The 16,505-nt window shown below is 56.5% G+C and overlaps 1 protein-coding gene across 2 annotated transcripts in view; it reads left to right on the forward strand.

Annotated features, from left to right (window-relative positions):
* Window positions 1-8,457: 8,457 nt before the first annotated feature.
* Wnt7b (Wnt family member 7B) overlaps window positions 8,458-16,505 on the forward strand; it is a 46,589-nt gene continuing 38,541 nt past the window's right edge. The window contains exon 1 of one of the 2 annotated variants that reach the window (XM_028878141.2): window positions 8,458-8,787. In XM_028878141.2, the coding sequence (XP_028733974.1) occupies window positions 8,717-8,787 (71 nt within the window). In that variant the 5' untranslated portion in view covers window positions 8,458-8,716. Of the gene's footprint in view, window positions 8,788-12,427; window positions 12,837-16,505 lie in introns of those variants that run through there. The other variant, XM_028878140.2, reaches the window with a different exon arrangement.

Here is a 16,505-nt window from a genome sequence, read left to right on the forward strand (position 1 = left end):
TGTCATGGTCCAGGTTCCCTCCTAATCAGGTTTTGTCTCCAGACCCCCTGCCCACTAGTATGAATATAGGACCTCCCTTCTCCCACTCCTGAGACATGATCCCAGAACCTGGCTTGTCAGGTAAGCAGGGGGAACTTCATCCAGGGTCCACCTCTGGTGTCCATCTCTCTCTCCTCTATCTTCAGTAGCTCTCCTGTGCCAGAAAACGAAGTTCCCACCCCGCAGCCTGGCATGCAGGCCATGTCTGGGGGCCGCCGGCCCCTTTCCTAAGTTGTGTCTCATGCCAGGGGCCATTGCTTACACCATCTTGGGGTTTGAGTTTCTGTTTCCTTCTTTGAGTATCCAAACCCTGCCACATTGGTTTTATATTTACCACAAAGTGTGTGGCTTCTAACCACTGCTCCATCAGGAGTCCAGCCTGGCATACTCGGGGCTGGGATGGGGTGGGGGGTGGGCTTCCAGGCTAGTCCCGGCTGCAGGCACAGAACTCTTTGTTCATTGCTGTTGGGGGGCTGGGGTTCCCACTTTCCCTGCATGTTTCCAGCAGCTTTCAATCTCTAGAGGCCCTGAGCCCTCTCTCCAGGAGGCCGCGCCTCCTTAAGGCTGCTGTTAGTCAAGCTCTCCTGTCTCCTGGGTCTTTCCCACAGCCCCTCCAGCTACAGCTGCTGGAAACCTAGCTTTTATGAGCTCGGGAACTCAGACCCGGCCCGAGAGGGTAAGCTCTGATGGAGTCAAAAGATTGTGACTTTACATGCGCCTGACTTACAGGCTACCACAGTCTGGGGCACTACTGGAACAAGGTCAGGGCATCCTGAAGAACCTACCACACGTCTTCCTTCTCGTCCTGCCCCCATCTGCCTCAGTCCCTGTGGGGATCACCCAGTCCTCCCCGGCAATGCCTTACTACTGACCTCTGGCTGTCCTCAGTGTCCCTCCTCTCACTGGACTGGGGTTCCCAGCAGCGGCCACCGGGATGTCCCCTCTGCTTCTGCCCCATGAAGAGGTTGAGTGACATGGTGGCCTAGCTCTCTGCTTGACAGGCAGGGGTGACAATCCGATTTCTACGGCTGTGATAACACACCATGACCAAACACCACTTGGGGAGGAAAGGATTTGTTTGGCTTACACATCCCGATCACACCCATCCCTGAGGGAAGTCAGGGCAGGAACTCAAGGCAGGAACTGAAGCAGAAGCCGTGGAGGAACTCTCTTTATTGGTTTGCTCCCCCATGGTTTCCTCAGCCTGCTTCTCACACCCACCTGAGACCACCTGCCCAGGGGCGGCACTGCCCACAGTGAACTGGGCTCTCCCACACCAGTTGTGACTCAAGAAAATGTGCCACAGGCGTACCCACAGGTCAGTCTGATAGGGACATTTTCTCAGTGGAGGTTCCTTCTTCCAAAATGACTCCGGCTTGTCTCAAGTTGGCATAGACTACCCCAGCCATTGGCCCCGCCCACCACTCTCTCCTTCTGTTCTTTCAGCTGCCTGAGCTTAGTGGTACCAGCTGCTCATCTAGGGCCAGGGCACACTCAGGGGACCTGGAGCTGGAGCTGCTGAATTTTAGGAAATGTCAGTGATCACATCACTCACATGTCCCTCACAGGCTACCACACAGAAGCTGGGGTGGGGGCGGGGGAGGGGAGGTAGCAACAACCAGGTATGACTGATGCTAGTGATGGGGCGATTAACCTCAGGGTTCAGGGGAGTTGGGTCAGGTCCCCCTCTTTCCAACCTGGAACACTGCAGGTCACACGTGCCTGATGCTTCCTGCAAAATCATTCATTCACCTCTTCATTCATTCAAATAATCACTTAATAGAATACTTACTCTATGCCTCCAGGATAGAGCAATAAACAAGACATTGCAATGGTCCCCGTGAAGCTTATATGCCAAGGGAAGCCAGATAACACAACGACATCTATCCAGTGTCACATTAAAGAATACCAACGGGTATATTTGAGGGGGAAGGATGTGGAGGGAGGGCTCTGAGATGGACTGCTGAGCGGAGGACAGAACCAGATAGAACCAGAGAAAGAACGCTGCTGGAAGGGATGGCATGTACAAAGGTCCTGGGGCAGAAACTAGTTTGGAGTGTCCAAGCAACACGGAGGACAGAGATGTCAGGAGAGACGGAGGTGGGCTTTTATGCAGTTACTTTATGCATCCATCTGCTCCTCCGTATTCCAGGTCCGTGCCTGGCCTAGGCTGGACTCGAGGCACTCAGCTGTGGTTGACAGATGACCACAGTGTGGGGATAAGGGAGAACTTGTTTCGTGGTGTCTGGTGAGGACTCAGAGGAGCTGTGCAGGCAAGGACAGCTGTGGTGGTATTGTGTTCCCCAAAATATTGTGCACCCTAATAAACTTATCTGGGGTCAGAGAACAGGACAGCCACAATATTAAACATAGAGGTTAGGCAGTGGTAGCACACGCCTTTAATCCTAGCATTCCAGAGGCAGAGATCCGCCTGGATCTCTGTGAGTTCAAAGCCACATTGGAAACAGCCAGACATGGTGACTCACGCCTTTAATCCTAGGAAGTGATGGCAGAAAGCAGAAAGGTATATAAGGCGTGAGGACCAGGAACTAGAGCTAGTTAAGCTTTTAGGCTTCTAGTAGCAGTTCAGCTGAGATTCATTCTGGATAAGGACTCAGAGGCTTCCAGTGTGAGGAAACAGGATCAGCTGAGGAATTGGCAAGGTGAGGTGGCTGTGGCCTGTTCTGCTTCTCTGATCTTCCAGCATTGACCCCCATACTTGGCTCCGGGTTTGCTTTATTAATAAGACTCTTTAAGATTCATGCTACACACAGCGCCTATCAACTAAATGTGAGCTGCATTACCTTTCATATGCCCTCATCTCCACAGCCCAACCCTGTGAGACCATTCCCAAGCACTTCTTGCGAGGGTCCCAGAGAAATCAGTTACTTGAGGAGAATTCTGGTTTCTTCACTTTTATTTTAGGTCTGGGGTGGTTATCCAGGATTGATGAGTTCCTGAGATGGGGAACTTTCAGTGCTTAAAACTATCTGCCAGTCATGGTGGCATATACCTTTAATCCCAGTATTCAAGAGGCAGAGGCTGCCAGGTCTCTGTGAATTCAAGGCCATTCTGCTATACATAGCAAGTTCTAGAACAGCCAAGGCTATGTAGAGAGACCCTATCTCAAAAACAAAAGAAAAACAAAAAACCAACCAGACAAAAACAAACAAACAAAAAACCTGGGAATGTCCCAGGCAAAGTATCTAGACTTAATTCATCTTTATAGTTCACAGTGGTCCACATGGGGATGACTTCCTGCATCCTCCCACAACAAATCCATCCAGGAATTAATCCATCCATCATTTAACTACCTACTCATCCATCCACCCATCCATCCATCCATCCATCCATCCATCCATCCATCCATCCATCTACCCACCCACCCATGTGTCTATTCATTCACATACCCATTCATGCATCAATCATCCATCCAATCACCCACCTGCCCATAATTTCTCAATCACCACATTCATGTACCCATCCACCCACCTATCTATCCATTCATTCATCCTTGCATGCACACATCCATCTATGTATCAGCTACCTATCCATCCATGTATTATTTCATCCATCTATGCATGTACCCTTACATGCAACCATCTACCCATCTACCCACCCACCCATCCATCCATCCATCCATCCATCCATCCATCCATCCATCCATCCATTCCCTACTCATCTATGCTAGCTAGTTTTATGTCAGCTTGACACAAGCTAGAGACATTTGAGAAAAGGGAAATTCAATTGAGAAAACGCCCCCACCAGGTTGGCCTATGGGGTGTTTTCCTGGCTGATGACCTATGTTAACCCAGATCACTGTGAGCTGTGCCATCCCTGGGCTGGTGATGCTGGTTGTTATAAGAAGTCAGGATGAGCAAGCCTTGGGAAGCAAACCAGTAAGCATCCTTCTTCCAGGGCTTCTGCTTCTGCTTCAGTCCCTGAATCCAGGTCCCTGCCCCGACTTCCTTTGGTGATGAACTGTGATGTGGAACTCCAAGCTGAAATAAATCCTTTGCTCCTCAAGTTGCTTCTGGTTATGATGTTTTATCACAATAATAGAAACTGTAAGGAAGACAGAAATTGGTATCAGGAGTCGGGTATTGCTCTGACAGACCTGACCATGTTGTTTTGGGGGAAATTGTGGAGGTGCTTGGAACTTTAGGCTGTAAAAGTCATTGAGTGCCCGGAGCTCAGCTGCGGGAACTTGGAACGCAATGCACACTGGGAGCAATACAGACAATGGGAGCCTGGCTTGTGATGTTTCAGAGGGAAACAACAGCTCTATCAAGGCCATCAATGTGATATTTTGGATTAAGAACCACTAGAGTAAAACATTTGCTTTGCTAGGACATTTGGTGCTGGTCAGTTGGAGCTGAAGAATCAGTTGTGATTAAGAGACCAGCATCACTGAAGATGAATTTCCTGGGAAATGTTTCCTCAAGGTCAGTACACAGAAGCTGAGGTCCAGAGGGAGCTAAAGCTGTACTTTGTGCTGGTAGCTGAACTTGATAATGTGTAAGAGTCTTCCAAGAGGTACTAGCTTTGAAGGCGTGAAGGGGCTTGGCACCATGAGAGACCAGGAGAGGCCATAAACTCATCCATACCTGCATCCACCTACCCACCCATCCACACATCAGCGCATGCCTCAGTTGAAGTAAAGCCCCAGGATCGAAGGGGTCATGGAGAATTGAGGCTTGGCATCATATGGTAGGGTCACAGTCCCTGATGAGAACCCAGGAAAGGCCATTGGTAAAAGTGCAGCCCAGTTGCCAAGAAGACCCCAGCATTTTGGAGATGCCAGTATCACGGGGTGACCATCAAGGACAGCAACGGCTGTGGAGTGGAGCCAGTCAGAGTTTAAGAGACAAGCAGTGTATGCTGTGGACAGCAGAGCCAGAGAAGTGTCACGGGTCAACTGGCCTTTGGAGGCCAGAAGATCATGCGTGGGTCCCAGATGTCAAGCACTTTACACTGTTGGACTTTGGTTTTCTTTGATTTGATTGTGCCTGTGCCCTGATTCTCCCCTCTTAGAGTATAAGCCTTCAGTTATTAGATATTTTAGAGAAACTTTGGAATTTTAGAGATACTTTGCATATTTTAGAGAGACTTTGAACTTTTAAAGAAATCTTGGATAGTCTAAAGAGACTGAACTTGTAACATGTTTGAATTTTTAAGGACCATGGAACCTTTCAGAATTAGAATGTTTACCAGCCATGGTGGTGCACACCTTTAATCCCAACACTCAGAATGTAGAGGCAGGTAGATCTCTGTGAGATCAAGACCAGCCAGGGCTACATAAAGAGACTCTGTCTCAAACAGATACAAAAACAAAGTTGGAGTGTTTTATATTGTGGCGTTAATATTATGCCACCTTAGGGACATGAGAAAGGGAAAATTCTAGCCAAACAGTGATGTGTTTTTGTGTCAAGCTGAAAAGGGTCCAACTGTGCTGGCTTATTTATGCTAGCTTGACACAAGTTAGAGTCATTTTGGAAGAGGGAACTTCAGTGGAGAAAATGCCCCCCACCAGACTGGCCTGTGGGCAAGCTGATGGAGCCTTTTCTTGGTGGATGATTGCTATTGGAGGACCCAGCTGACCAAGGGCAGTGCCTGTACACTCCTGGGCTGGTGGTCCTGGGTGCTATAAGAAAGCAGGCAGAGCAAGCCAAGGGGAGCAAGCACCCTTCTGCTTCAGTTCCTACCTCTTTCCTGCCTTGAATTCCTGCCCTGATTTCCTTCCATGATTGACTGTGATGTGCTACTGTAAGCTGAAATAAACTTTGCCAAGATGATTTTTGGTTATGGTGTTTTATCACAACGATGGAAACCCCACATAAGACACCATCCATTTATGAATGCAAGCATCGTCCATCACTCCTATCCACCTACCCATGCATCCATGTACCCATCCATGCACCTACCTCTCCATACATCCGTCCATGCATTCATGTATGCATACATCTACTCATGCATCATCTACCCACATACCCATTCATCCAGACATGCATCCACCCATCACTGTTTACTCATTTGGAGGTGGACACATCAGAATAACACCATGGAACATAGGAATGAAGAGGAGGAGGAGGAAGAAGAGGAAGAGGAGTATTTCCAGGCTGAAGATGTTGAAAATGTTGCCTGAAGTCATACAAGCAAGGATAGCTCAGCCTGGCTGAACCCACAGATAACCAGGCCCTCGAGCTGTTCTGGCTCTGGAGACTTAGGTCTTCTTCATAACAATCCCAACCTAACCCTATGGAGAGAAGCTCCCCCCGACCACAAAAGTTAGTCTCCACCTTGTCCCACAAATAGTTGTGGCGGGGATCTTGGAACCAAACCTTAACCATATCTTTTTTAAACAGCAAGGTCAAATGGTGGGTGGTTACAGGCCCCCTAGAAAGCCTAGGCGATGTCGCTTCCCACCTGCTGCCGACAGGGGGCAGCACAACGCTGTGCTGCAGACTCTCCGCTCTATGTTTAGCAACCCTGCATTATGTTTTAAGGAAACTAAGGCATAAAAGCAGGTCGGATCCCATCAACCAACAGAAGCACCCACTTTTCTCGGCCACATCCCTCTTGGAGAATTCCAGACCAACCCTTAGGCCTCCGGATCTGACTCAGTTGGAGGTGGGGTGGGAATCCCAAAGCCCCAAATGGAGGACGTGTGGGGATGATCTCGCTATTCCAGCTCCCCCTCCACCACCGCCGCTGCACTAACTGACTTTGTCTCACTAACCGACTTTGTCTCACTAACCGACTCCAAGACTGAGGCTGTTGGCGGCGATGGGTGGAGTGATCCCCAGATTCCCGGACATGGTGGGGAACCCCTAAGCACATCAAGTCCAGCTCCGGCTGCAAGCGTCGCTCCCTGTCGCCACGGGGTGGCAGCATCCGCCTGCTAAGATCCCGGGTAGTTGTGCTCGCTCCCGCCATCCGGCCCAGCTCAGCTCCCTGCCCACGAAGTTGTGCGACGTCCAGAGTTCTTGGTTTCAGGAGACTGCGGTGTGGGACTGATACTGCTGTTTTATGTCTGTGCCTCAGTTTCCCTGCTCGTGATGTCCAAAGTCTCCTTTCTACAGGGTCTTCCAACCCAAAACGTTCTGCACAGCTGCACCTGCTGGCCTCTGAACCTGGGGCCCAGGAGTGGCTCTTCCCAGGTCATGGCAACAGTTCGGAGGATTTGGAGAGATTAAAAGGAGATTAGGGGCTGGGAAGATAGCTTCTGAGCTCGAGGTTCCTGGCCGAGCTGGGCTATGTAGGCCTGAGGACAGAACCCCCTCATACCCCTCCTTATTTCCACACCAGGCAACTGGCTGGGTACTGGCTAGTCCTTAAAGACTGAGCGCTCTCTGCCGAGTCTTTTCCCTTATCATAATGGCTCCATTTGATGCTGTCCCGGACACTTGGAAACCTGGTTTGGGCCCCCCAGCAGGTATTTGATTACTAGCTGGTCCGCTGAGATAGGACAGACCTAGCTTTGGCAGGCAGGGTCCCTGGCACCCACCTGTCCAGGAGAGAATCAAGCCAGACCCACACAGGATGTGCCAGGCACCGAGGCTAGTCTAACTTCCCACTCCGGCTGATCAACATGAATCGGATCCGAGACCCGCATCAGACAACCCTGAAGAGTGAGACAGAGAATCCTCAGACTGGGACTCTCCAGGGACGCCGTCTGATACTCTTCTCTGAGTCTCTGTCAGGGCGCCACTCTTAATAGTGGGCAGGCTAGTGTGCCTACCAGTCTTTAAGTCCCAAGCTCTACAGTGCCGGGGTGTTGATTGTTCACCGGAGTTTGCTGGGCAGGCAGCGATGCCTGATCCGGGGGGTGTGGCCCTGGAAGCCCCCATGTGAGTAATGTCTAGGGGGAGGATGTCTGCCCTTAGAAAGGAGATGGTGGTGGGTGGTCTCTCCCTCTTCGACTAGAAACTGGAAACCAAGTGACCACCAGGCCCTGCGCGAGTTTCTTAGCCCCCGCCCCTACCCCCACCCTCACTGGTTCAGAGGAGCGCAGGTGTCTCTTCAGAGCCGCACTCTCCCCTTCCCTCCCCCCTTCCCACGCAGTCCTGGGAGGGCGATCGGAAGGGAGCTGGCCTGGGGCGGGGGGGGGGCCCGCGGGGTTAGATGCGTTCGTGTGTCACGGGGGAGGGAGGAGAAAAGGGAGGGGAGAGCCAGGGAGCGCGCGCGCGAGAGCGCGCTGTGAGCGAGGAGGGCGGGCGGGAGGCGGATCCTCCTACCTGGGGCGCGCTCGCCTGCTCGCAGCTCGCTTGCCGGGGCCGCGAGTCACCTGGGGAGGCGGACAAGTGCGGACACATTGGCCGCCGCGGCGCACCGCGAGGCGCGCACGGCCCCAGGCGGCTGAGCCCAGTGGAGGCAGCGCCCGCCCACCCACCCGCCCGCTGCGCTCGGCCCCGGCCTGCGCTCGCAGAGCCCCACGGTCACTCCGCTGGGCTCCGAGGTCCCGGTTCCCGGCCCGGGTCACTCCCCCGGGCGCACGGGGCGGCTGCGGCGCCCTGGGCTCACCATGGTGGCAACGCGTGCCGGGTGCCCGCGCGTCGCCCGCCGTCCGAGCCGAAGCGCCGGCTGAGCGTGGTCCTCCCACAGCCCCCTGGCCCCTGCCCGCCCGCGCGTCCCCTCCGGCCGCAGCTGTCTATGGCGCAGCCCCCCTCCCTGGATCATGCACAGAAACTTTCGAAAGTGGATCTTTTACGTGTTTCTCTGCTTTGGCGTCCTCTACGTGAAGCTCGGGTGAGTATTCCTGTGGGCGGGGGCGGCAGAAGGGGAGCCGGCAGCCTCGGGAGCCTCCTCCAGCAGACCTAGGGACCCGAGTTGGGGGGGAAGGGCGTTTCTGAGTGGCCCGTGTGGCCGGCCCTCGCCTCAGCCTCGCAGACTCATCCGATCCCCCCGGAGCCAGGAGTGCTCCCGAGGGGCGCGGAGCCCAGGACGCAGCAGCAACAGCGCGGCCCGCGGACGGCCGCAGCGGGGCTCGCGGGTAGCGGCGAGCGTGCCGGGCGCGTACTTTCACCTGTTTGGGCTCCAGGCCCCGGGGGTGGGACGCGCCTTCCCTCCCCCGGGCTGCGCTGGGCGTCGAGCCCGGGCCGAGCGCTCGCCGCCCAGAGGGCGCGCCGAGCCGGGGGGCGGGGGGCATCCCGGGCGGGGGAGATCGGAGCGTGCACCCGCCGCGAGCGCGCAGGCCCCGCACCCGCTGCGGCCCTGCGTCTCTATCCATCACCCGGACATGTTGAAATTACCTTGACAACTCGTCCGGCTGGCTCAGGATGGGCCGCGGGCTGGCGCAGCAGCCTCGGGCTCCGTCCCGGGCCCGCGCCCCCGCCCGCCCGCCCGGGGCCCTGCGCCCGGCCCCCTCTCGCCGCGCTCCCCCTGGCGCGGCCGGGCGGGCTCCAGGCGGGCAGCACTCGCTGCTCGCCGCCGTAGCTGCTCCGAGTCGTATTTCCACATTCCTGAACCTAGCCGAGTCCTTACCTGTTGAGCCGCGATCTCCTTTAGACGGAATCTGTCTCGGCCTCCCCGGATTGGGGGTGGAGGGGCAGTGTGACCGAACGGAGCGCAGTGCACCTCGCGGGCCTTAGTCACTCTTGGTGGCCAGGACGGGACTCCCACCCCCACCCCCGAGCACCTGCGGGCGTCTGCGCCCGGCCGCGCCCCGCGCTCCTACTATGCGCCGCCCGGCCTGGGAGGCCAGCCTCATCTTGGCCCTGGGAAGGCCAGTGACCAGACCTGTAGGAGGGGCGGGTTCCGGTACCTGGGAGACTGGCTTTCCAGGCGAGAGGTAGAAACAGTAGCTGAAGATCAGCACCCCTCCCAGCCCTTTGCACCTCCGCCATCTTACAGGTGAAGAAATTGAGGCCCGGAGAGGGGCAGGGACCAAGCCTGGTGGCCTCAGAGGCAAGGTTGGAAGTCCCCGGTCCTAGCCTTATTCCTGCGGTCCTGGGCGGGAGTGTCTGCGGCTGCTGGTGGTTGTGTTTATTGTAGGTTTGTGTAGGTAGGCTGTGTCCCTGGGTGTTTGTTTATGAAGGTGAGGGGTGCCGGCTTTGAGCCTGCTGGAGGTGGGGGCGGGTTGGGCAGGCCACGGCTTCCTGGACTCTCAATAGCCTGTAATGATCCTCCTGGGCCTGTAAAGGATCCGATCCCCAGCCCTTTCGGAGAAAGGCTTCAGGCTGGTCCCAGCTACCTGGCTCTGGCGCCGAGGCCTTTGAGTTGGGTGCCTGACTCCACCGGCTCTGGCTTCTACCGCTGGCCAGTCTTCCTTAGCACCGTTCCTTCAACAAGAGACCTCTGAAAGGGCCTCCTATCCAGCAAATGGGGAAAGGTGTCAGATAGCAGGACCTGGGTTCCCGAGTTTGGGGGTCCCCCCGGATTCCTGGGTTTCATCTCTGTGCCTCTTCCTTCAGCTTCTGGAAGTCGGGTTTTGGCTCCTTCTGCACAGCATGGTGGTCAGTGTTGAGTAGAGAATAGGTCTCTCTCTTCTAGCCCAGCCTGGGGCGGGGGGGGGGGCTCCTAATGCCGGTGACCACTACCTTCTGGGACTGAGCAAGCTTTCCTCTTCGTGGTCCCAGCTCTGCACATGAGCCCAGGAAGAGAACTCTTCCCTCCAGAAAATCCCCCCTCCCCGAGTTTTTAAAAAAATTCCAAAGACCCAAAGGAATGACGGACAGGCAGAGACTCACCCTGGGACCTGCAAAGGAGAGGATCGGACCTCTTTGTAATCTCTCTCTCTCTCTCTCTCTCTCTCTCTCTCTCTCTCTCTCTCTCGTGTGTGTGTGTGTGTGTGTGTGTGTGTGTGTGTGTGTGTGTGTGTCTTCCATTAGGTAGGCAGGAAAGGCTGCTGGGCCAGCATATGACCTAAAGGGATAGATGGTGGTGTGGAAGATCTCAAGTGGGTTGAGATCTCTCTGGAGGGGGCCATCTCACATCACTTCTGGCAGGTACCTCTACGCACTCTTACCCCAGAGCAGCCTCTCACCGTCATCTGAAGAGTGGAGTGATGTTAACCCCCTTTGGGGTGGCTGAGGCATTAGTTCTCGTGGCTTCTGCCCTGACCTTAAGTCATGGTGGTGGAATATTGTGGCTCCCACCAATGATCAGGAGATCAAGGGTGTGGTAGCCACCCTGGGGACTCCCCAGATAGCATATTCCGAGGAGGGGGTCTTTTGTGATCTCAGCCCCCAAACCTGCCTCTGCTGCACATCTGTACGTGCAGCGGGGCCTCCAGAAATCCCACCCAGTGCATTCATCCCACATGCCCACCTCCCATAACAGCAGGGACCAGAATTCAGCCCTCAAAACCCCAGAAGTGCCTTGGATTCTCAGTAAGTTCCAAGCATAATGGCATTAGGGAGTCACCATGCCTGACCTAAAGTCCCCACGGATGGAGCTGCTGCCCTGGAGGAGGCCAAGGTGCTGCTAAGGTCACAGAGATGTCAGGACCAGCCCTGCCCTGGGCTTATTCATGCTGTTGTGGTCAGGAGAACCAGAGGGCCAAAGAAAGGGCAGGGAGGTCTGCAGGTAAGGGAGGTAGGTTCCTGCTTCCTGGATGCCCAGGAATGGCCTGGCCAAGCCCAGGAGCCAAGGATCCACTCTTCAGGACCAGGACTGTACCACACACAGCCCCCCCCCTTTCCTGCAGCCCCCCCTTGTTCTGAGACTTCTCACAGCTGACATATGCCTCTATATAAGTACATTCCAATACAGTCAGCCTCAGCAGAAATAGGAGATGAGACCCAAAATCTGTTTGTGGGCTCTGAAAAATATTTACTAGAACAGAGAGGATTCTTTAGAAGAATCTCTCCGCACCCATCCCAACCAACTCCTCAAAGAAGAGCAAAAGATGAAGAAGCCAGAAGTGAGTGCCCTCTCCGGGGGCCTTCTCCTGCCTTCTTCTCCAAAGAGGTGCATAAAGGGGGTGGTTTAGGCACCAGACTGTAGCCCCAGAGCAGGGCTGGCCCAGGTGCAATGAGAGGGACCCACACCCAGCCATCCCTAACCAAACTGCATGCAGGCAGAGGGGCAACACACACAGGGCATCTGTGCACACACACCTGCGGACTCCTAAACCGCCCATGCTCCTGCAGGAACATGCAAGCACATGCATGCACACATGAGCACACGTTGCTGAGCACAGCCCCTAAGAGGCGCACACGCCTCCGCGCAGTGCCTCCCGGAGATGCGCTCTCAGTAGCGGTGTTTCTAGCCAAAGGTTGTGGCGAGGGTATCCCGGCCAAGGCAACTTGGGCAAACCCTGGGGGCGGCACCCGCTGCACACTCTGGTCAACCTCCCCTTGAAAAAAAAAAAAAAACCCCGCCCGCGGAGGAGGCGGATGTAGGGGCGGCCTGTCCAATGGCAGCTGCGCGCTTCGGGAGACTTGGAGACTTGAGCCAGAGTGAGCGACAGAGCCCGTTCGCACCGACAGACGGACCGAGGGCCAGACAGCCGCTAAGGCGTGCCCACTGTCCCCCGCCGGGCCCCCGCCCCGAACTCCAGCCCCAGCTCCCGCTGCTGCCCCAGATACAGCACGATGTGCGGTCCTGGCGTCGAGACACGGCCGACCACTGTCCCCCGGCCCCCGAGCCCTGGCCCCTAGCGCCCAGCGCTGCTGCCCTGCATCAGGGAGGGCCGCGGAGACCCCAGCCTCGGTTGGCGCAGGAGCCCTGCGGGTGGGGCCTGTCCAGCCCAGCCAGGCGCGCCGGCCCATCATGCTCCTCTTGTCGCCGCGCAGCGCGCTGGTCTCCGTCTATTGCCCGCAGATCTTTCTCCTTCTGTCCAGCGGCAGCTACCTGTGAGTGCCGCGGATGGCGGGTGGGGTGGGCGAGAGGGTAGCCTCTAGCCACTACTGCTGTAGGAGGGAGGGCGGGGGAGGTGGCCAGAGGGTCCCGGGGTGCGCCGCTGGGTGCCCTGCGTACACAGAAGCTGGGGACCTTTGGGTCACTTTGCTGGCCTCAGCCGCCGATGTAGAACACCTGGGGGGCAGCTGTGGCAAGGAGCAATTTTAGCTTTGGGGTCAGAGAAAAAAGGTGGCTGTAGAGCGGCCAGACAGCTCTTGCAGATTAGGCTCCGTGCACCGAGCGCAAGGGTCGCAGCTAACCAGTGGGCGTGAAGATTTCCTTCGCGTCCCAGCAGGATCCTGGAGCAGCGGAAGACCTTCTCCCTAGGCCATATTAACCCATGTGGCGTGCCATACTAAGGAGAGCTACACGCACACATCTGCTTCCCAGCACACACACACTGGCAGACACGTGCATGCTGCGCCCCACCAGATAGCGCGCCGAGGTTGTTCCCCGAAGTCTCTGGTCACTCGCGCCACCCTGCCGCTCCTGGAGGCCTTGACCCCTGTTCTGCTAGATGCCCCTCCTGGAGGCGAGGAGGGCGCGCGCACTGTGCGCGCTCAGGCTGCGGAGCTCCCAGGTATCAAGGCCCAGGGAGTGCGCAGAGCAGGGCGCACGAGCGAGGGGTTGGGCAGCGCCCACCAGGCTACGGGAAGCTCGGGGCAGGGCCCAAGGCGGCCCTGCGAGCCGAGGGGGCGCGTCCTCACAGCGGTGGCTTCGCCCGATTCCTAATGGGACGCATATGCTCTGGCCTCCGATTTAAAAAGAAGTTTGATTTATGGAACCGCCGTTTGGGGGAATTGAAGCTGGATGCTACTGATTAAACCTCAGAGCCAGCGCTCCCTCTCCCTCTCCTCCCCTCCCCCGCCCCCTCCTTAACACGCGGGCCACGTCCGGGGTCGCCTAACGCGGCCAGAGGCGGCGGCCGCCTTCCCGCTCCCTGCACCACCCCCTCCCCGCCCCGCGGCCACAGTCCTGATAAATTGCCCCGCCCCCACCCCGTTTAATAAAGACGCGGCCAATTTCTCCTCCAGCTCCTAGGAAATTACTATCCTACCAGTTTTCCTTCTATAAATAGTCGCGCATCTTGAAACAAAAGTTCGCAACCGCAGCCAGATGCTGCGAGGCCCGCGGTTTCCCCGGCTGTGGAACATAATTACAAGGTCCGGGCAGAGGGAGCGCTCCAAGCCCGGCGGCAGCCCTGGCTGCGGAGGCATCGCCTGGGGTGGGGAGTAGCAGGCCTCCCGGGGCAGGGCGCTGGGCCCGTAGGCACCGCCTGATCAGTGGGGACCTGGCCAAAAGAATCCCGCTTCTGATGTCCTTCCTTGAAATGGATCCGCCAAGGACTCCAAGGCTCCTGCTTCTGGGGCTCCTGAGACCTCCCCTTCCCCAGATCCTGGCCATCTCAGTCTTCAGCCCTGCTGAGTTAACTCTGAGAGATCATTTGGGGAAGCTAGCTGCTGAGGTTTGGTGTTCCTGGGGAGGTGTCCAGGGGTGGAAGCCAGGAGCTGGGTCTGAGAGGAGAGAGAGGATGGTAAGAGCGATTTACTGCACAGCAATTGCTGGGCTCTCTGGCAGACGGTAGCCAGTGTACCTTTGAGGCCCCCAGCTTTCTCCTGGAGGGCCCACTCCAGCTTTGTGGTGACCTCCACCATCTGTACCCACATAGGTTTGTCCCTGACTACGGTGCCAGCTCTGGGGGCTGAAATTCTTTCAAGGGAACAGCTTTTCACATGTGTCCAGGCCAGAGCTGGGGCCAGCATGAGTGGTGGTAGCTGGGGGTGCGGTGGGGGGCGGGATGGGAGGGTGGTAAGGCAGACCAGGTCCCTTCCTCGTCACTAGTCCTGCCTGGTGTTCAGCTATGAAAGATGGGGGAGAAAGCGCTGGTTCGGCCTTTCATAAGCCTTGTTCCTGGGAAAGAGAAAGAGAGAGCCCACGATTGTGATGCTGGACCTTCCTCACCTTGCTGGGTATCACAGGGTTGGCTGCCTAAGATGCCTGGGAGGGAACGGGCCTCTACAATTAGAATGAAAGCATGGTGCATTAGCCCACCACGGTTCAGGCACCCCTGTGGCAGAACTTGGTTAGATGGTCAGTGCAGAAGAACTCTGCTAACCGGAAGGTGGTAGGGGTCAGTGTGAGACACCCTCCTCCTAGCACTACAGGAATGTCCCAGAGGATGCCACAGCGAGGAGGGGCCCCGAGTGGAGGCTGTGTTCTGTTCCAGAGAACTTTCCAGAAGGCATCCCATTGCTGGGATCACAGACACCGGCCAACAGTTGATCCTGCCCCTTTCAACTGGGCTGTTCTCCCAGCTCCCCATGCTGGGCTATCATCCGAACACAGTGAATCCCAGACACATGCCTGGGCCCCTGCTGCTGATCATGTTGGACGGGTGTGCTGGCCTGGAAGGGCCCTGAGCTCCCATCAGACTCCAAGGGCGACCCAGCTGGGAGAGTAGCTCTGACCACCTCTACCCATGCTGGAGAGTGGGGGCCAAGTGGGGAAACCACAAGGGACCAAGGGAAGGCAAATGGGAGGTGAGGCCACAAGCAGGGTTTGGAGTGCTGGGTCAGCTGGTGTCAGGGCCAGGCCCCAGCCTGGAGCCAGAACCAGCCTGGGCTACTGTAAGGGCAGGTCCCTTCCGTTCTTGGCCTCCCTGTCCTAGATGTGGTAGTTGTCTGTGATGACCCCCCCCCCATGTCTTCCGGTATAGCCTGTCATGGTAACCGCCTGCTCTGGGGAGCCGAGTGAGTCATGGGTGACAGGATGGTTACTCACCGACCACCTGGCTTGGGGGTGCAGAGGGTGCTCACCACTGTCCTCCCCAGGCCCCGTCAGGCCTCTTCCTGGCTCCTGTTGTGGCTTTGCCGGTGGTGCTGACCACAGTCCTAAAAGCCCTGTAGGCATGACCCTTGGTGAGATGGGCGCTGAATCAGGCTGCTCCTGTGGCATCACAGTCCGGGGGGGCAGTGTGGGTCATAGGACTCCAACATGGACAGGTCACCTAGAGGGTGATGTCTGTCTGGGCTCAGGTCTCCTCACCGGGCACAGGGGAAAGAAGTCTCAGGTCAGACCCAGTTGTCTCTGGGTTTGAAAGCATATGACACACTATTGGCACCACAGGGTAAGAGCTGGAACACCCGAGGGCAAGCGTAACTCCCAGGAAACCTGCCAGCTGGAGCCCCCGGAACCACAGAAAACTACCCCAAACCCACTGTGGTATGGTAAGACTCAGCAGCTGAGAGGGGAGTGAGGTACAGGCTGGGGTGGACTTTTCCCAGCCCCTGTGTGTGCAGAGGGCTTTGGCTGTGGGGAAAGCTGGGGAGAGTGTGGGACCCTTTCTAACCTGGTTTCCTCGGCGTCCTGGAGACCATGAGGCATGCCAAATCTGGGTTTTCATCCCAGCGCTACCTCTCCCTGCCTGGCTGTATCCTGACCCTAGCTAATGCCTCTGCTCAGGGAGACTCTATGGAGGTCACGAAAACCTCACAGGGCAGCCTGGAGCACTCTGAGAAGATTCAGGGCCCATGTTCAGTGCAGATCCTGATGTAAGGGATAGTTCAGGAGACAGGTGGCTCTTGGGTAGCAGGAAGGGGGTGGGATTGGCCTCTAGTGACACC

Source organism: Peromyscus leucopus, chromosome 20 (genome assembly GCF_004664715.2).
Source record: "Peromyscus leucopus breed LL Stock chromosome 20, UCI_PerLeu_2.1, whole genome shotgun sequence".
Classification (NCBI taxonomy): Eukaryota; Metazoa; Chordata; class Mammalia; order Rodentia; family Cricetidae; genus Peromyscus; species Peromyscus leucopus.